Genomic DNA, 21,430 nt, shown 5'->3' on the forward strand with positions numbered 1-21,430 from the left:
CATTTGTGTTCTGAAAGAAAGGTTCCCACTCACATGCTCTACACTGTAACGCCAGACATCCATCGTGTTTACAAGATTACAATGCTGTCTTATAAATGCCATTGTATGTACCGCAACTAGGCAGGACAACAGAAAGGAAGAGATGAACACTGTTGTCCTGTCTAGTTGCGTTACTTACGATGGTATTTACTATGTGGAGACACTAACTCACTCAACATTCGCTCGCCTCTTTTAAAAATGCTCTCTTAACCTGTCATTCCTGCAGTGGCCCATTTCCCGGCATACTGCTTACCGCATGAAAGAGGTATCTGATAAATGACAGCTTCTCTGCATTCCAGAAACTGTGTACTATGTTGTTTCTTGCAGGCAGTCGTCGTCTTTGGTGCTTGAGTGCTGATTCTGCAAATCGATTTCAGCTTGCATCGAGCTGAAAAAAAAACTACTTGCACATTAGCACGTGATGCCAACCTTTTTATTCTGTACTTGAATAGCGCAACAACTCAAAGAAACACATGGCACATTGGAAAGATTCACACACAACACGTCACTCAAACAAAGGTGTTAGCCGCAGAGGTCCCGATTAGGAAATACCGCTCCATTGCTCTAGTCTGCCATTCCAACAGATATGTTGCTCAAAAAGGAATAGCTATGTTGTGCCACACTTGCACGAAATTTTGCACTACATAATAAAGTTGTCACTTGCTAATGTACAAATAGTTTTTCCGCTCCATGAAAGCTGAAATCGATTTGCAGAGTTAGCAGCCAAGCACCGAAGAAGACAACTGCTTGCCAGAAACGACGTAGAATGTGGTTTGTGGAATGTGGAGAAACTGTCGCTTATCAGATACCTCTTTCCTGCAGTATGTCGTGTAAACAAGCAGCTGCATGAATGATAGGTTAAGAGAGCATTGTAATCTTGTAAATAAAGCCAATGATAGGTGGCTTCCATTGTCCTGTAGAGCGTGTGGGTGTGAACCTTTCTAGCAGAACTCAAAGGTTTTATCAACCAACAGAGCTTAACTAACGAGATTGACAATACTATAAGCTGCCAAAATCGCAAATATTCGTACCACTTGTGTTAGTACTCTGTCCCTGTCCTTGTCAGATAAAGAATAGACTTTCTGGAATGTGCAGTAGTCTGTGAGTTTATGAGTGTTATGTATATCTAAAAATGAAACGGAAAAAGACAAATCTCGGTGCATTGCTTCTTGGTGCAGTGTGAGTGCACCGGCATTGTGCAACTGTTTGCCTCGTGTGCAATAAACCATTCTACTGAAAGTTAGTGCACATGTTGTGTCTCCATTTTTGTTCTTATGTTGGTTACGCGAAAAAATTCTTTGCATGGTGCTACCAACTAGGGCGAATTTTTCCCTAAACCAGTGTCGCCCTGTGCTACGGTGTTTGTTGTCGTTTAACCAAACTAGCCTCTTGTTTCGTTTTATTTGTTTCTTTGTTATGCTGGTGTAGGTGCATGCTTGACTGAAACATTTTCTTGGCTCATCGTGCCTTTTGTGTGCAGGCTGAAATTAGAATTCCAGGTATTCCCAAAACCACGATATTATCGACACACACCATTGTAGAGGAACTCTAAATTTTGCCTACCCAAGATTCTTTAACATATCTAAATTTACTTCATTGACACAAAATAAGCCATTGAACTGCTCCTATTGGCGTTTACAAATGTTCGATGATTTAGCAAAGTATTGCTGCTGTGCTCGTGTGTTTGCCAAGACAGCCTTCCGATTTTTGTTGTGCTGATACATGTCTGATTGATTGAGACACGTACTTTACTGTGCCTTTTGCGTGCAGGTTCTTGAACAAAGTCATCAATTCCATTGCTCCAGCCTATGTCAAGTGGCCAACATATTGTTTGGAATTGCTACAATAAAGGTTGTGCATGATAACAACATTTGTTGGAATTTCGCATTTTTTGGAAGCGTGGTAGAATGCATTCCATAAAACACAAGTAATGAAAATGGCCCAACATCAAAATGCTTAGATGTGTTGCGAACAATGAATTAAGGCAATGTCATGTCTGAATAAATAGGGCTAACTAATTTTTTGGCCAGAAGAACACCAATTTTGCTGAGATAAAAAATTCTTGAACACAGGGTGTCGCCGGAGCCGTTTCAACAAGCAGACTTTTCTTCAATGCTGGAACTTGAAGACAAGTTAGTTTGTCAAAATGTTGGCTCCAGCAACACGCTAGTCAATTCGTTGTATCATGCCAGTGTTTTGCAATCACGTTTTAGCTGTTCACTGTCAAGCGCAATAGGTAAAGGGATGCCCGCGTAATATGGCGTCACATTAATTTCTCGAGCTACTCTAGCGAGCAAAATTGATAAGTCAAAAAAGGCAGAAGTTCAGGGGAAGATGGAAGCTGAAGAGATGACAAATTCTTGGACACGGGGTGTCACTGGAGTCAGCGCTGCGACAAGCAAACTTGTCTTCTTCAAAGCTGTGAATTGACAAGTCCGCTTGTCAAAATGGCTCCAGCGACACCCCGTGTCGAAGAATTTGTCATCTCGTGAAGCTTCCATCTTCCCCTGAACATCTGCTTTTTTTTAATTATCAATCCTGCTCGCTAGAGTAGCTCCAGAAATTAATGTGACGCCATATTACGCAGGCATCCCTTTACCTATTACGCTTGACAGTGAACAGCTAAAACGTAATTGCAAAAGGCTGCATGATGCAACGAATTGACTAGGGCAAGCTCCTCAACAAGCTGGTTTGCATGAAAAATAAATGTCTAAAAAAGCTCTTAAAATGATCTAGCAAGAAGCTTTTTAGAATTCTTGCAAGCAGTTTTCTAGACTTCTAATAACGTGGCGTTAGCACAGCTACAGGAAGTTTTCAAGCTGCTTACGTCTAAATAACATTTCAACTAAACTTCTAATATACTTTTGGAGTTTCCTTTCCAGATGTTTAGTAGAAGTTTTCTAGCTTTTCTTGTGTTTCGTGGGAACTTCTGTAGTCCACGGCCGCCGACATGGCAGCTAGCGCTTGTTAGGCCTAGCGTGCGCGTTGCAACTTAGCATGCTGTCGCGAGAAGCTTGCCCATCGCCATTGCTTTCTTCTTTTCTCCCCCCGCTCCTTGTTCGTTCGTTCCGCGTCCCCTCCTCCTTCGCAACGCCGTAGCCGATCTCTCCCCCGCCGGGCAATCTCCGCTGAGAAGCACGCTCGCTCCCTTGCATCTCTGAGAAAGTTCCGGCAGCCGCATTATAACCGGTCTTTCATCTCGAGACTCTGCACAATGAGCAGTATGCATGTACATGGAGTTCTATGGGAGGGTAAATGGGAGTCAGAAAAAACCGCATTATAGCCGGTACTGCACTGTAAGTGGTTACGTTATAAGTGGTCTGAGCTGTATTATGTTGCAGTGAGGCCATAGGTCGGCAAACTCACTCATGAGTCGACTCACTCAGACTTACTCAGACTCAGATCGGGCGCCGAGTCTGAGTGAGCCCGGGTGAGTAATATATTTTCGCGAGTCTGAGTCCGAGTGAGTCCGGTTGAGGAAAATTTTAGTGAGTCTGAGTCCGAGTGAGTCCACTTCAGGAAAATATTGGTGATTCTGAGTCCGAGTGAGCCCTAAACGCAAAATATATTTTTTGAGTGAGTACGAGTAAGCTCCACCTTTTGTTGCCGACTTACGGTCCTATCAACTCATCTTCAGCATTACCATCTGCCTTATAACGGCTTACGTTTATATTCAACTCCATTCACACATATCTCAGCACACTAGCGTTGATGGGCCACCTCAATATTTATTGATCAGAGGCGTATTTAGGGGAAGGGGTGCCATCACCTCCCCCCGCAAACTCTTTAATGGGAAGTTCTTGATAAAAATAGCTCGTGAGTCGCGTATTTCATAAAAAATGTCCTTACTGGATCAATATATGATAATGATGATATATGATGAGAACTCATATTTGAAAGTACAAGATCAAACGGCATATCTTAGAGCATGATTTATGTGAGATATTGGCTTTAAAGAGGATTGACACCATTAACGAAAAAGCTAATTTTACGCCAACGGACTCACGAGTCAATTCCCTCAGGCTCACTCAGACTCGGGTGAAGAACTGAGTCTGAGTAAGTTCGGCTGAGTAATATGTTGGTGAGTTTGAGCCCGAGTGAGCCCGGACGAGAAAAAGTTTAAGTAAGTCTGAGTCCGGCTAAGGAAAATTTTGGTGAGTTTGAGTCCGAGTGAGCCCTCAGAGCAAAATATATTTCTTGAGTGAGTCTGAGTGAGCTTCAATTGTTTTGACGACCTATGAGTCAGGCCAGTATTAAATATTTCCCAAATTCCCGCAATTTTGGCTAATAGCGGCCAAAATATCAGGCGCGTAACAGCTGCTCACCGCTCTGGTGCATCTTCCGCCGCGGAGAAAGTCCACGGGTCCGGCACGGCAGCGCCGCGGCACGGCAGTTCACCGCAGAAGGCCCTCGCTCCTCCCATGTATTCACACTCCCCCTATTCTAGGTCACTCTAGTCCCGCTCATTCTGGGCGTTTATTCACTGCTGTCCCGGGGTTGTATTCGCGCACGTGGCAGCCTAACGTTACTACAAATATTTCCATTATGTCGCCAGGTGACCGAGAGGCCTCAACTGGCAAAAAACACGCCTAGCAAGTAAGCTTACATTGTTTATTGGCAATCGTGAATGTAGCACTATCAGTTACAGAGTTGAATAATACATACAAGAAAGAGAAATAGCCATCTGCTTAATAAAATTACCAACTGAAATTGAGCAACTATGTCTCTTGGCTCGTTCAGCATACCTCTTATAGTACGCAGGACGAAGCGTCAGACAACGGTACTATTTACAATGGGTGACCCTTGCGCACTACTTGCATACAGTGCTGCCCGTCGTCTTTCTCACTACACATGCGCGTTTCACGATTTCAGCGGTAATAAACAAACAGCATCAAAACTGCTCGCAAAAGATGCAGTGCCAGTAAGATGAGCCTGAGCCCCAACGTACTATTTTGACAACACATTGGCGAGAGGCACACGGCGTTGAATAAAAAAGTGAAACCACGCTGTTACGCTCGATATTCCTGTACATAATAATGTGTTCTCGTTGTTGTGCTCAATATCCTTGTGTTCATGCCTGCGCACCGATATTTTGACGATGAATTCCGACCATTTAGCTCCACTTTCAGTTCAGCTAAGCTCGTGCATTCTGGGAAAACAGCATGTACGGTATCACGCTGAAAAAGAAACTTGGTTTATTTTTCAAAAGAGGTTGCAGTGACAACACTACAATTGAGTAACAGTTGGCGAATAAGGAAAGCCTTAGCCTGAATCCAACATTTCAGTAAGTGAACATTCCCGTGAATGTTGTCACGGAAGAGAAGTTTCGAGAATTGAGCTACCCTTGCTCGCCAACTGTTGATCAGCTGACACATGTGATAAAGGATGCCTGTGCGTGTGTCTGGAAGCACTCATTAGTAAAAAAAAATAATGATGTACCAGTGGACAGCGCCGACAATACACTGCACATGATGTGTGTGCGCACAATAGAGACATTTGGAACAGTGGTTACTAGACAGCTAGGAAGTGCTGGAAGTCATAGTAGCAACGTTGGAAAAATAGGCAGTGAGTAGTCATTTCTCTCAAATCTGTATAGTAATTAACTTCTTGTTTAATTGTTATGCTTTGCATTGAAAAATAAATAAATGAGTCCATTTTTTCTGGTGCCAATGGTGCATAGTCATGAAAGACAATGCTTAAACGATGGACGATTGCAGAAGCTGAATTTACATTTTCATTCTTCACTACCCCCTAACTGTCTGCCTCACTCTTAACACAAAACTAGCCTTTTTTGGATACATAGCTTACAGCAATATCAAGGAAATAGTAGTTATTACACATTCAAATCTTTTAACATGCACAAACACTGGCCGACTTTGATGAACTCCCGATTATATCTATTGAGTGCACTCATTTATTGTTCTGTTAAAAATAAACATACTTTTAAAAAGTCCGTGTCACGTGTCAGGTCTGTTATCTAGAACAAATAATATTTGCTACTTGTCTGTGTTTCAACTTCACATACAAAACAAACTGCTTGCACAAATGCAATGGTGCTGTACGCTCTTTTCTGTATGTGTCTGTTTACATATCATCCCATTAATGTATTGGCAAAGTTCACTGAATAAAGCTAACAACTAATTTTTCAAATGCTTTACAAATTCAACAGCCTGTTTCATAGCACAATGGCCAAAATGTCCTTATTCACATGCTTTCATTCTCCTACTCCCATCGTCAAACGTTATTTATTCCAGAGTAGTGACCAGGAAACTATTCTCCAGGTGACCACTACATGAGATGTCTCGTTTAATGAAGGCACGAATATAACTCCCTACAAGCAAGCGGTACACCTAACTTTTTCTTTCAGCACTACTGCAGCTTTCCCTGCCATTGCTTTGCACGTCTTCACAATTACAGCAATCTATACTCGGTGTGAAAAAGAAGTGCTGCTAAATATGCACTACTACTGGCCCACTAGCTACCAAGTTACATGTGATACTCTCTGCAAAGTTTGACACGTAGATTAAAGTGCAGTATGTGTACCCCATACCAAGAAATTTGAAGCCAGCACATTTCCTCTAAACTGAGTCATTCATGATGCAAGAAACAATAATTTGTGCACCCAATTTTGTACTGCTTCAACATACCGCACACTATCACTGCTTTTCAGTATAAGGCTTGCATTTGTCCGCCTGGTAAACTTTGGCGGCGCATATATAGGGTAGTCACTGTGGCCACTCTTGAGCCTCTTACGACTTGGTGTGGGTAGCTTGGAAACCAATGATCTCTCTTTTGTCCAGTTTTCTGCGAAGAAAGAAAATCGAGTCATGAGAAAAAGCAAGAAAAATGATGAAAGGAAAATTGGTTCAATAAATAAAGTGTCCCCAACCATACCTTGTGAGGATGTTGAACCGCGAGTTTACTTTCAGTGATGACCCATCCTCTGGTGACTTGAGGTAGGTTCAGAGATAAAGCATCCAAGCGTGTGCTGATATGAGCAGTTTCTTGAAGTCTGTGGTTGGAAGAGGAAAAAGCAGTCATGAATACTATGGTAGAAGCACGAGTGGATTTGTGATTCAAGTCTGAGAAGAATGTATATGAGAACACTGCATGAGAAAAATAGTGTGCAGATAACACTGCCTCAATTAGAGGATACTGTTAGTTAATTGCCCAACTCTATAAACTAATATGGTATGTGCAAATGTAATATGTATGATTGTAAACTTACGAAAATGTGCAAATGCGTATACATACAGTAAGTTCAGTAGGCTCTACCATGCATTGAATTTATGAGCATTTATTGCAGCAGACTCATTTGTGTAGAAATAGGTAAAACTTACGCTGTGATCTGTGTTACAAAGTTTAGCAGTACAGATATTTTCTGCAAAAGTGAGAACAAAGTAAATAATCTTATAAAATGTCATGGAATTCGCAAGCTGCGCATCTGATCAGCTGGATGAGTCACAAAACCTTATGAAATGTCAAAAAATCGTAGTGCATGCAAAAAAGAAAAGAAAGAAAGCTATGTTCAAATACAAAGCAGTGCATTTCCACTCACCGGTGCGCACGCCCACATGATGCATGGTTATTCCATTTTCATAGGTAGTCTCCGAGCTCTTTGCCGGCATTGAATTTTCACGCTCAAAGCTGTACAGCCCAACGCTTATAAAGACTCTATAAGTGTTGGTGCAGCCGGTGAAGCGCCGCAGCTGACATGATTCACAGGCTTTAGACACGTTCGCTGTGTGGCAGCGGCATGTAAAGTTTGGCACACAAACTCGCATTGCTATATCAAAACTGATTTAAAACGGAGCTGCGTAACGCCAATCAAAGAAAACGACCGCGGCACAATTTGAATGGAATAAACAGCCGAAGCGGAAGCGATGCCAATGGGCTGCTGCTTTTCGAGCGTGAGTGTAATCTCAATACTTGTGCTCAAACAATAAAGCTCTTGTATCAACTCTGGAAGTAACATAAAAGCTGGTCCCTACTAGCTTCATGAAAATGACACGGTAACTAAGCTTCTAACAATCTTCTGATACATTCTGAAATAAAATTTTTGGCCGCGCGCCCTTACACGGAAAAGTGCGAACTAACTTAGATCTGACTGCTAAAAAGAGGAGTCAGTAGTTCCACTATACACGCATCTCGATGGAACTCGCCGCGGTTGATTTTTTCACCCTCTGCGGCGATCTCTGAAATTTGAGACGACATCGTCGATTTCAATGACCCATCAGTAGCTTAATTCCAATATTTGTGAATCCTTTGGGAAACTCAAGCGCACATCTTTTGCATGATACATATTGCCACGCGCGCTTCTTTTTATCAATAATGAAATATGCATTTCATTAATAATGACTGACCAAGCAGCAGCAATCTTGAAACAATATAAAGAAACAAATTTTTCCGCGACATTGCTGCCTGGTTCAGGAGCTTGCCCGAATGAACATGCAGGTGGCAATGTCCTTTCATGATAAGAGATTCTTAAATGCCACAGCGCATGTAGCCAAGTGAAAGCAAGTTGGGCAATGTGGCCTCACCTGGATGGGGGCAGGCCCTCTGACGAGGGTTCGTGCACAGCGGGAGATGGGGCCATATTTAGAGACCAGGGGAGGGTCAAAGGGCACCAGGGGGTCCTCCTCAGATGGGCAACTGCATCCACCATAGCCAGAGTCATGTGATGGAGTAAATGATGGCTCTAACTTTGAAAACAGTTTCACTTCTCAATTACAGAGAGACCCAACAAACACCACAGGTGCTTTGATGTGACAGCGTAGACCGCTTACAACACTGTCTACTCCATTTCACATACTGCCAGGTGAAGGCTAGTGAGACTTTCGCATTAAAAAAATGTTCTTGCCACCCAGAAAAGACTTTCGTTTTTAGGCCGAGTAATAAATGTTTAGTGCCTTATAAATAAACAAACCCCATTATACGGCTCTGATTATACAGCTGGACCGCTAGAGCTTTGTTTTTTTCGTTTTTTGTACAGTTACACCTGCCTATAATGAACCTCCATATAACGAATTCCTCGATATTACAAAGTTTTTATATTCCCCACAATTACTCCATAGAAGTATGTATTTGTAACCTCTGCATAACAAAGTGACAGTGGGAGACACCCTTGAAACAACCACTTGTTCAATTTACCCCAAATTCTGTACTTCAGCAGGAGCAGCATTTGCATAAATTTTCTGCAGTTGCCTGCTGACAACAGAGCGCAAAGCGGCGTCATACACACGGCGCACACAACCCCTGCGACAGCGCGCTCGTGTGTGTGCATGCAAGTGTGCGTGAGGTGGCTAGCACGAGCGGCAAAACTGACTAGACATCCGCTCGCTTTGCCACTTAAGCGGGCGGAAAACCGTGCAGCAAGCCCAACGTGAAAAAATTGGTCCGGCACCGATTTTTCCACAACGCAATAGCAGAACGTCCTGCCGCTTCACAAAGCAGCCACTGGCTTTATGGGAAGCCGTACCGGCCATACTTCAGCTGCACCACATGATGTAAACATCCGGCCGAGCACATTTAAGGCTGAAAGTTGGGCTACTTGGTACCTTCAATAATATGACATGTTTACTAGTGAAAAAGACGTGGATGAGAAGAAAGGAATACTAGCATTGTCCTGCATTCCTTCTTCTTATCCACGTCTTTTTCGCTAGTAAACATGTCATATTATTCAATATGGCGGCTCAAGTTGGCGATGATTCTCATCAGCATTATCACAAACTACCCGTGCTGTACGTCAAAACTCACGGAACGATGCCAGAAGGTACAGCAGCAGTGAGTCGGCGTGCCCCAACATCTCACTTTCGTGCAGTTGGGGGAAACCATCTCGCTGCTGCCGGCGTGTCCACTTATGTAGCTTCTACTGGTGCATATTTTGAAACAACAGCATGCATAACTTCAATTTGGTATAAAATAAACAGCTCTGAAAAGGGGCACGGTCGCATGCATTCACTTAACTTCTAAACGAAGTAGGTAGAGGTACCAAAAGCGGCGGCGGTGGCATGCAGTGGAGACGAAACAAATGGGAACATTATTGACGTGCCTGTACATGGTTTTCCGAATGCTTAGTTTTCGACGCTGTGTTGTGCACGCGCGCGAGCCGACTCCATTGTCCATACATCTAGTCACTTTGGTGAACCAATCCAAGGATGAATACCTCAATGAAGAAACTTAAACCCCAGTATTTATCCGGAAAGTCCACATCGTTCGTCCAGCTCCTTGAGAGAGGATTTATTATAATAATAATATCTGGAGTTTAACATCCCAAAACCACAATATGATGAGAGATGCCGTAGTGGAGGGCTCTAGATATTGCGACCACCTGGGGTTCTTTAACGTGCACCTAAATCTAAGTACACGGGCCTCAAACATTTTCGCCTCCATCGAAAATGCAACCACCGCGGCCGGGATTCGATCCTGCGACCTTCGGGTCAGCAGCCGAGTGCCATAACCACTAAACCACCGTGGCGGGACGAGAGAGGATTTATTAACAGCGTGAAGTGCTCCTACCAGCGTAGACTTATACCCCTGTCACACGGCAAACATAATGTCATTTACAGCTAATGTCATTCGTTTGTAATGCCATTCGTTTGCTGTCACACGGGGAAACTAATGCCATTCAACGAAAATGACATTTCCTGTCGAATGAGTTCCCGAAACACATTCGCATTCGATTTCGGACCGAATGCGTAGTTTCCACACCGGGGACCTTTTAGGGAGATGACTGTTGACTTATGGATACGTAACTTTTGTAATTCGTAAATATCTTATTCTTTACTAGATTAATTGATTACTGGTTTGATGACGTAACAGCACATGCGAAAGTTTCTAAACTAAAGCTACTCTCAACTACAGCGGCTGGACGCCGGCCATGTTTCATTTGTGCTCTCTTGTTGTTGCCTGTATCGCGGGTGTTGATCGTCCGATTGCATGTGTTTTGGTGATCAAGGTGGTGACTACACAAATTAGCTGCCACGGTCTCATTTCTGCAGCCGGAGTGTCAGTCGTGCCACCACGCTTCAGTTCACTGTATGTACAGTCGGCCAAATCTTGCGTGCGCGAGCGCCGACTTTTTTGTGCGTCAGCGCCATACGACGAAGCCAAGTTGCAAACAGGGCGCGTAAGCGCAAAAAAAAAAAAAACAGCATTTGCGTCGCCAGATCACGGACGGACTGGAAAGACGCGCGTGGCCAGATAACAAATGAACAATCCACATTTGTCAGCTTATCTCATGCGCGCAGGCGTGTGACGTCTGCAGATTTCATTTTCTCGGTCACTTGTTGATCTTCGGAATATAAGATATGAGCAAGACACGCTGCCTGTTCGCCTGAACAGAGTTAATGCAGGTTGACGTTCCCACGAAGGAACAGCCAAGGAGACGATGGGCCCAGTTGAGCGCGCTTCGTGGGCATGCGTTTACTCTCGCCCTGTTTGCAACTTGGCTCTGTCATATGGCGCTGACGCACAAAAAAGTTGGCGCTCGCGCACGATAGTTAAAGATTTGGCCGACTGCACCCACGCACGGTCGGCCATGTTGGTTTTCGCTCGGTTCTTGGCTTGACTTGGTCTGTGTCGTGCAGTTGTGGCAAGTTGTGTAAAACGGTTGCGTTTATATTCTTGGAGCAGCTTTTTAGTGACAGAAAATTATTTTAAAGGATACACGCATCTTAGATGCAAGTTTTAAGATTTTTATTTCTCCCAAAGTCACGGCTCAGGAGGACTAAGGTCATGGTCATCATTTTAAAATATTTGTTTTCGTCGTGTGACAGCAGGCAGGTGACATCAAGTCCACCTAATGTCATTCGTTGTAAATGACGTTAGATTTGCCGTGTGACAGGGGTATTATCCACATACGGAAAGTAGAGAGGGCAAGCCTTCAGGCCCACCCGATCTCGCCGCCCACCCGATCTCGCCAAAGCTTGGGCAGCTTGGGTTTCACTGCGTATGGATGGAGCAGCCTCGGACAATGCGCAGCTTTGAGGTTTCTTTGTATGCAGAGGACTGCTCCATCACAACCACAGAGATGTCAGATGATGCACTGGAGGAAAATGTCCGAGATCGCGATGACGACTGATCCTCGGAGGTCGATTCATCACGTACCTCGCCTTCCGTGTTCAAAGTAGTGGATGTCATTGACGTGCACCACGTCGCGGGCTCGCTAGATGCCAACAGAGCAGCGTTCTGTTCCGTCATGAACTTTAAACCATCAGTGTTGCTGTCCCTCACAAACAAGCAACAGAGCAAAATAACGCAGTTTTTTGCCCCTAAATAAATGTTTTGGAGGAGGAGGAAACTTCATTCAGAAAAAGATTTTTTTTTAATGAATTTAGGCAGTTACGGTCGGGCCCTCAGTCCAGGGCTCCGCTGGAACGAGTGGCTCGCTGGGCCTGTTCAAGCAGAGCTATTTGGCTCTGCTTTTCCTCATCCGCAAGCTATGCCTCCCACTGCCTGTGAAACGTGTGGCTGGTTAGTAATATTTTCAGTGATGCTACCGAGGACTTCTGATTTGGAGCAATTTTTGGAGCAGCAAAATTTCCATTTTGCTGCTCCAAAATGTATCAAATATTTTCATCTTGGAGCACTTTGGAGCAGATAATTTTCCATCTGGGAGCACTCTGGAACAGCTAATTTTACATATTGGAATGCATTAGAGAAGCAAATTGCATTAACATTCAAGCACCTGAAAAATTATTATGGGGCTCTTATGAAAAGCTAGAAATATTTGGATTCATTGCACATCTCAGGAGAACTCCATATTTCACTCGAAAATGCAAACATAAGGGCTCATACAGCTGAATGTTCTGGATTAACCTCTTCGATGATTTTCAACATTAGCAAATAAACAGAATACCGGATCAATAAAATTTTACTTTTTGAACTAACACTCTAAATACATCTATGTGGTTATCAGCAGACATGGTAGACAAACGCCGTGACGTACAACAGTGCCTCAATGCTAAAGAGTCACACTGTCCCTGATGCATTGCCCTAAGACGAGTCCAATGCGAAAGCCAGGTTCTTTTTCTTCTCGATCGATGTGTTGATCCTCCCCCTCTCTTTCTGTGAGCTTTCTCACCTCACCTGGGTTTGCACTGCCTCCATGATCGGCGCACCGATCACGGAAGCACTGCAAACCGACGATGTCATGTGATGACGTCATCACGTGACATCACGATCTATGACGCCATGATGACGTCACAAGTTTTGACGTCATGATGATGCCATCACGTGATGATTATTTATTGCATAAATCGATTGACGCCGCCGACTGTCAATTTTCGTGTTTGATCAAGCATAGATCTAAGGCTTTCGCATTAATATTGCATATTGAACGTTAACAGCCTGGCCGATAACAACCTGGCCTTACATACCAAACTGTCCTCTATCATGTCACCACTGTGCTGTGCGCAAACAGCTTCACTTATCATCCACTTCACAAAGTGGAATGGCTCATCAATTTTTTTTAAATTTTATTGTGATAGCAATTATACGGACACTCTCGGCGGGTTTTTGCCGTCGCCGTTACCGTACTTTTTCGTACAAAGTGCAAATTGATAACATCACCACGCGCATTCTGCCCGCTGGTAAAAGCTCGCGAGCGCTGGCAACGAACGCAGCTGAATCGGAGATTAAACGAGCTGGCTGTCTCCGTCGCACGGAGAGCGCATGCGATAACATCTTCCCACGTGCGGGCCGGCCGTCGATTGCTCATCAAACAGAGAGGAAACGTCTCTCTTTGATGCGCCCGCCCGTCTTTCGTAAGGAGCATGAAGGGACGCCAGGGGAGGAGTGGAGGGACTGCATCGCTCGAAGGGCGCAGTCGCCGGCGCGCGCGCTAGACAGCTCGAAAACCTGCTGTGTTCTCAACAGCTACTTCGCGTTTAGCGCACTCACAGCACGAAAACCACTTCGGTTCCTGGAGCGGCCATATTCCGTTAAACTAGCGTCTTGTTGAGTTACGCGTGATCAGATCCAAAGGAGCCAGCTGCTAGCCTTACTTCGTGTAACAATACAATTTGTTGGTATCACACTCATTGCTTCGCCCTTAAGCGAAACTGAGTTTTTTTAACCGCCAGCTATTGACCCTGCAAAGCGAGGGGCGGATGTGTAACATGGCGTAGCCGCTTCACAGTGGGCCGTCAGCGACGGGCCCGCTACTGACAGCTGCGCATATTAAAACGCAATTGCTGCTGCTCCGACCAGGAGGCATGTTTTTAATAATGAGATGACATTTTATTGCGATACCAATTATATGGACACTCTCGACGGCTTTTTGCCGTCATGTCCCGTATAAAATCCAAATTGATAGTATCCCTCCTCGCATCATATGTTCTACCGCGAGTAAAAGTGCGCGAGCGGGGCCGACGAACGCGGCTGAAGCAGAGATCAAACGAGCCGGCCCATCTCCGTCGCTCGAAGGGCGCATGCGATAAGATCACCCCGCTCGGGAGGCCTGCCGTCAATGCAGAGAGGAAACGCCCCGCCCGTCTTGCACGAGCATGAAAAGATGTAAGGGGGGGGTCGCTCGAGCAGCAACTTTGCACTTTGATTCTAAGGGCGCGGTGGCGATCGCTGGCCCGCGCGCTATCTCGGCAGCCATCAGTGGTGGCTCGTATACCCTTCTACGCGCTGTGCTCCCAACGCAAAGACACTGTGCGGAAAGAGCATCTCTCCCTGGAGCGGCCGTATTCTCGTACATCAGCGTTTTGTAGAGTTACGCGAGATCGGATCCTTGTTATCGCATTCGTTGCTTCACCCTTGCGGTGAAACTGACACTTTCTTTAAAAAAAAAAGCAAGCAATAAATTCGATTATTAAATTGCTCAGCGCAATAATTCAGACACAGTACACATAGAAAAGATGAGGACCAGCGCAGACTTCTATTTAATAATGGAATACCAACAAGCCCAATTCCACACTTCATAAATTCGATTCGTAACCGTATAGCACTGACGAGCTCGAAAGGGCAGGGCCTTTTAAGGGGTACTTACCGCTGAGGGATTATAAACTCAGATGTGCTGGTGGAAGGAATTACGAAAAAGGTTTTCTGGATGAAGATCCATGGATAAAGTATACCTGAGGAAAAGTGTCAATGCATTCCCACCGTTCACGTGCTCTTCCATAGATGCGAAGCACGGAAAATTCGATATTGTTCCATATATCTATTGCTAGTGATCCTAGATTTCATTCCACGATGTCCAGAAACAGAAGTGACTCACCCTTTAGCGGCACGTGTGTAGTCATTACTGAGCATTGCTTTCATTACGTGCCGTGCGATGCTTGAAACGAGCTATCAGCAGCGTTTCTGGAACAGCGAAGCACGCCAATCAATCGCCACCACACTTTCATGCTACCGATTGGCCTAGAGGTCAGGAGCATCTGCGGAGAGCATGTTTTGCTGTCGAGCCGACTTGCACAATAGAAGCTGCGTCGGCACCGTGCATGGCGTCATGGCTTACTTGGCACGCATGCGCGACCGCTATTTATTCAGGGGAACAATTCTTGGTCCGTGGTTGTGACTTTGGCGGCCACGAAATGAAGCTGCACGTGTTTTGCCGCACAGGCGGTGCAACTGCCGGTGATAGACAACCCCAAGACCGAGACTCTGGCGCAGTTTGGCGCAAAATTTTCACCAATATTATCAGGATGGCGCAGTAAATACAATTTGGCGCACTTTGGCGCAGATGGCGCAGGAGTGGAATCACTGTATTTTGGGTGAGGTCTAATAATAATTGTTGGGGTTTAATGTCCCAAAACCACGTTTTGATTTAGAGACGCCGTAGTGGAGGGCTTCCCGAAATTTTGACCATCTGGTGTTCTTTAACGTGCACCTAAATCTAAGTACACGGGCCTCAAGCATCTTAGCCTTCATAGAAAACGCGGCCGCCGCGGCCAGGATTCGCTCCCGTGACCCGAGGGTAAGCAGTTAAGCACCATAACCACTAGACCACCGGGGCGGGTCTTGGGTGAGGTCTACCCTCAGTTCCCTTTTTGTTTAATTCGTGTGTTTCTTTTTGAATTTTCATACTGAAACTGCATATAACGAATGTGTCGATTTCTTTATACCCATGTTTAACTGTATTTCAGTTGAAGGACATCGCGACGCGTTACACGGAGGCTCGTTCGAGCATTTATAACAACGAAAACCGACCACGAGATGCATGGAGTTATACATTTTGCAGGCCGAACTTCTTGCATAGCTTTCATTGCGTGCATCTGATGTATGAAATGGAGTACAGACATCCGCACTATAAATGGTACTTCACTAATAGCACAGTAAAAGCTAATTAATTTGGATGTCATGGGACTGGAAAAGCAATAGAGTTAAGTGAATATGGAATTAGTGGAGTATCAAAAGAAGGATCAGCAAGTGCTTGCTACATCAACACTTATTTGCTGAATGAATCCATAAATCCTGTTCTTATTATGCATAAAAAGAGTGTGCAAGTTGCAACCCTAGTCATTTTTCAGAAACATCCTATTCACCCACACATGCCAGCACCACTACCACATGATAATTCTTTTGTGCCCCTAAGCTGACTGGCAACATATCGTCTGTCTATGGCAACGAATTCAGTGAGTAGATAAGAGCATGCCAGCCACAGTAAAACCACTCTTTATCCTTGACAGCTTTTGTTATGTTATGCTTCATGGGACAGGACAAACTTTTGGAAACATAGAAACAGAAAGTGGAGGGATGTTTCTGCCTCACTTATCTTGGGATGAATAAACGAGGGTGCTGTAAATGCTGTAACTCAAAAACAGCAACACTGATTCTGGTTTTGAAATCACCAGAAAGAACTCTGTACCAAACTTGGCTAAATTTGATGCAAAATAGACAAAATAGTTTCAAGTTGGGGCACTTTCACAAAGGCTGTACTGGTGTTCTTGCGTAGTTGCCAGTGTGTGGCTATGTGCCAAGGATGTTCTTGAAACTGAATGCCGAAATTATCCTGAAGGATACCACTGGAACCAATAGGGAGCAGAGCTAAATGATTCGAACATCGTGAAATGAGAAACAAAGAGCGTGCTTTGAGGATTAAACATACAACGACAAGCCAAAACCAAGGATGACACTTAGAGTGCTGAAGACACCCACAAAACATTCGACAAGGATGACTTCTCTAGTAGTTTCAATCAAGATGAAGCATTTTGCATCGACTACACAATAGTGTACAGTAAATGAATGTAGGTCAAGTGTAGGGAGCAACTGTGTGCTGTGTAAAAGGTGCAAATAAATGTCTATTTGTTCGTTTGCACTACAGTGTACCATCTCCTCTGTTCCTTTAGTGTGAGAGACCCCACACATGTTGTGGGGTCTGGAAAGAAGACAAGACATGTGGCATTGCCCACGTGGTACGATGGTCAGTACGGCTGGCAAAGACATCGGCAGTGACTGAGACGCCAAATTCAAGTCAACAAAGGTTGCTTTTCTTATATGCTACGCAAGCAAGAAATGAGGGAAGCAAAGTGCGACACCTCAACGCCACGATTTCACGGATTGTGTCCCACGTGCGACAGGCAGCTCTGCAGAGCCTTAGGCCTAACGAGTCACTCGACAACAACTGGCATCCAACATGCACCCAGCACAGGAGCAGAAGATTCATCTGTGAGGTGGCCCTCCCTCATTGGGACCGACCTAAGAGGCTTCGGTCTTGCCTGCAATCCCCGTGCTCTAGGCCTCGCTCTCCCCAGGATGCAGACCATGGGGCTCAAGGACATTGCAAACAAATGAAAAAAACTCTCAGCGTGCCAACGAGTCAAACACGCCACAGCAACTGATCTCCTCGCTCTCAAGAAAGCACGCCGCCAACGCTAGCGATGAACATCCCCCCCCAGGCCTACTCTAACCCGGCTCACACAAAGGTTGCCCCGACCCACGAAGACTGTCTGATGCTCCAAGAGCCCCACGTTGGGCGCTCAGTGTGGGGTCTGAATATGAACCGCACTCTTGGAACAAACGGAGACAGTTGATGCGTTCGGGCAACAACCACGTGTACATTAATTAAACACTGCTTTTACATCACGATTAGCTCGCCAGCCAAATCGAATACATAATTAGTAACATGCTTACATAATGCCAGTACAATACACAGAAAACATAAACATAAGCAATATAACGCATATACACGGTACCGCAAATGCAGCATCACCAACGTTCGACTCACTACGAGGGGTCCACAAGAAACGAGCCGCAGTATCGCCCCCACGGACCCACCACAGGTGGCGTCCGTCTGCGCAGGCCACCAAACCCCAAAGAGACTTGCTGCTGTTTTCTGTACGCCGGTCTATCCTTGCCGACAGGGCCACCATACACCGCGCAATCACAACGCCACCTCTCGTTCGGCGGCTGTTAAAGCCAACTGCGGCTAATCCGCGAGACGCACGTGTGCCATGAGGTGCAAACGACTTTACAGGGGGTGATAGCACCCCCACACTGCTCATAGTTGCCATTTCTAGCGGGCCCCAGTGACCACAAGGGTGAGAATAAAACTGGCTACAGGTTGCTTGAACATGCAAGAGAGGGCGGAGCAGCACACTTTTTGTCCTAGTTACTTCTGGCAATTGGAGTTTATTAAAGTCAACTTATATCCCAATTTTCTTTTTTTTTCCTCAGCAAGGCCAATGTATCGGTGTCTACTTATATTCGTGGTTGACCCATTTTCAGGTAAACACAGCATGCACTCACGGTCTAGTTGGATGATGGCTCGAGGTAGAGCTGTCACAGGACCCATGGCTGGAGCCCCAGTCATCGTCATCATCCTGAGACAAGAAGAAGAAAGGCTAACATAACTTAGATCAAGTGTATTAAACAGAATGCTCTGAATTCAATTCAGCAACAACGAAACAAGCTCCTACCCTTACTTTATTTAATAAGGACTACACTCAAACCTCATTATAACAGTCTCATCTGCCACAAAAGTAACTTCGTTATATCCGAAAATTCGTTATAACCGTTTATTTTTAACACTGTGTCTATTACAAGACTATTCTTCATTTACTTCGTTATAACCGAAAATTCGTTATATCCATGTTCGTTATATCGAGGTTTCAGTGTATCAAGATCCAGCAAAGGATGGACAGTCAACTCTTCAACCTTGACTACCGTAAAATCCCGAGGAAGCGCCCCCCACTGCGAAAGATAATCAGAGAAGATTTGGAAGGGGGGGCCCATGCTCGGTCACGAAACAAAATTCAAGATGGTGGCAGAAGAGCCACGCAGGCTTTCAATAAAATACTTTATTGAATACGCATGCATTCATTGTTGTTATTAGTGCTCGTCGGGCGAATAAAAACAGCGAATGAAACAGTGAAAATGGTGGCAGGAGAGGGAGAGGGCGTGCACTTGCTCGGTCAGTGGCGCATATTTCAAATCTCCCGAAAAAGGGAGGGGGGCGCTTGCTCAGGTAGGGGCGCTTGCTCGAGATTTTACGGTATGCCAGGTGGATTACCAACCATGTGACTGCATTTTGGTTTGGATAATAAATGATACACCAACACTGACTTCCTAAGGCAATACTTTGGGCCATATAAGCAGGGGCGTAGGCAGAAATTTTTTTTCGAGGAGGGGCACCTCCTTGATCCGAGTGGGGGGCCAGGCAGGCAGGTGTGACCGAGTGTCATTTTGTGCTCTGTATGCCATGGCAAAATAAAATTTCGGGGGGGGGGGGGCACGGGCTCGGTGTGCCACCCCCTGGCTACGCCACTGCATATAAGATACTCCAACCTCTTGGTGCACTGAACATGGTTGTGCCCAATGGCACTGCTAACAAACCTTAGGGCTAGTTCTTGGTTGCTTCAGAAGGGGGCACTGACATGCATACTTGTTTTTCTTTTCCCTGTGACAGCGTTTCACAAGCCAAAACAAACATGTTATCACTAGGTGCAGGCCATGCTTAAATGCAGTGGAAGATTCTTGGGTGCTTTTAAAAGTTCTGATGAAAATGTGCACTCGATGCATGTAGTTGAGTTCATTAACCCTTTACTGCCGGTTGTCGCGAATTCGCGACATACCGAAAAACGCCGATTAATTAACAGACGAAACGCGTTGATGCCTTCACCGGCGGCTGCCACGTATTTGCAGCGAACGTAGCTTTCAGCACGAGACATCTAGCGCCATTGCATGTAAGGTATTCCAAGCTGGAACCCAGTGTTGTGTATCAGGTGCCGGAGAGCGCGAAGCACGTGCAACAGCTCTCACTTCTTTGTTGTTTTCTGCGCGAGAACGTAAGTTCCATCTCCTATAAAATTTTTGCGATGTGCACGCCTACAAAAGGTTGCACACGACATGTCACGTTGTTTTGAAGTACGTTATTTCCTGCGCAATCGTCGCTTCTGTGGTATGTCGCGAATTCGCGACATCCGGCATTTGAGTCAGTCAGTGATGACTGCTGGTATGACAAGTTCATGATGGACTTCCGCTCATTTTATGGGGAAAAAAGGCTTCGCAGGCGCTTGCCACCTGAAAATAAAAGTGATGAGATTTGTCTGAATGACAGCGAAGACGACGATGTCGATCCTCATGCACAAGCACGAGTGTCTTCATCGAGCAGTGAAGATGAAGACGAAGTTGTGGTAGACCAGCCAAGCTAGTGCCTCTCCAAAACATGCAGTGCGGTGGAAAAAAAAAGACTGTCAAGAACAGCGAGAACTGCCACGCTAGAAAACAGCTCATCCTCAATGTGACACTATCCGAGCTCCTATTGAATATTTCAAGGAATTTTTATGACACCTTCACGGAACACATCGTTCAGCAGAGCAATCTGTTTGCGACGCAGAAAAATCCGAACAAAGGGCTGGCTCTGTATCGTGGTGAGCTAGATCTATTTCTCGGTGCCGTCACCTTCATGTCATTCTGTCGGCTCCCAAGAAGTTGGCTATACTGGGCGGCGGAGTCTAGGGCACAGAGGGTGGCCGACACGATGTCACGTGATTGGTAGGAGGAAATAACGTCAAACTTGCATTTACCAAAAATGGCGGCGCCAAGTTACGTCGCCCTGAAGAGATCCGCCTCATTGATGCGGTGATGCCGTACTTGCGTTGCATTGAACATATTGAGCTACTATTGGCTTAAGTGCCGGTTGTCGCGAATTCGCGACATACCTAAAAGTATGCATTAACGTCGCATTTTGGATAATACAACTACTGATTTAAGTTAAGGGTGCTATTTAAAGCTGAAAAATGAAAAACAAATTTTTTTTCTTAGGCGCTTTCATGATTCAGGCATTAAAGGGTTAAAGAACTTATGTGAGCACCAGCGTTAACACTGGACAGGGGTGAGACAGCTGAAACTGAATTGGGAGCAGTTTTTGGAGCAGCAAAATTTTGATTTTGGAGCAGAAGAACCTTGATTTGGAGCAGTTAGCGGCATTTAACATGTCTTA

General features: G+C 45.1%; 1 protein-coding gene across 1 annotated transcript in view; it reads right to left on the reverse strand.

Annotated features, from left to right (window-relative positions):
* The window catches only part of LOC119389632 (roquin-1), a 264,759-nt gene that overhangs the window by 88,200 nt on the left and 155,129 nt on the right, over positions 1-21,430 (reverse strand). The window contains exons 12-13 of the mRNA XM_049412057.1: positions 18,736-18,830; positions 8,580-8,691 (exon numbers count right to left, since the gene is read on the reverse strand). Coding sequence (XP_049268014.1) covers positions 8,580-8,691; positions 18,736-18,830 — 207 coding nt within the window. The remainder of the gene's footprint in view (positions 1-8,579; positions 8,692-18,735; positions 18,831-21,430) is intronic.

Source organism: Rhipicephalus sanguineus, chromosome 1, assembly GCF_013339695.2.
Source record: "Rhipicephalus sanguineus isolate Rsan-2018 chromosome 1, BIME_Rsan_1.4, whole genome shotgun sequence".
Lineage (NCBI taxonomy): Eukaryota > Metazoa > Arthropoda > Arachnida > Ixodida > Ixodidae > Rhipicephalus > Rhipicephalus sanguineus.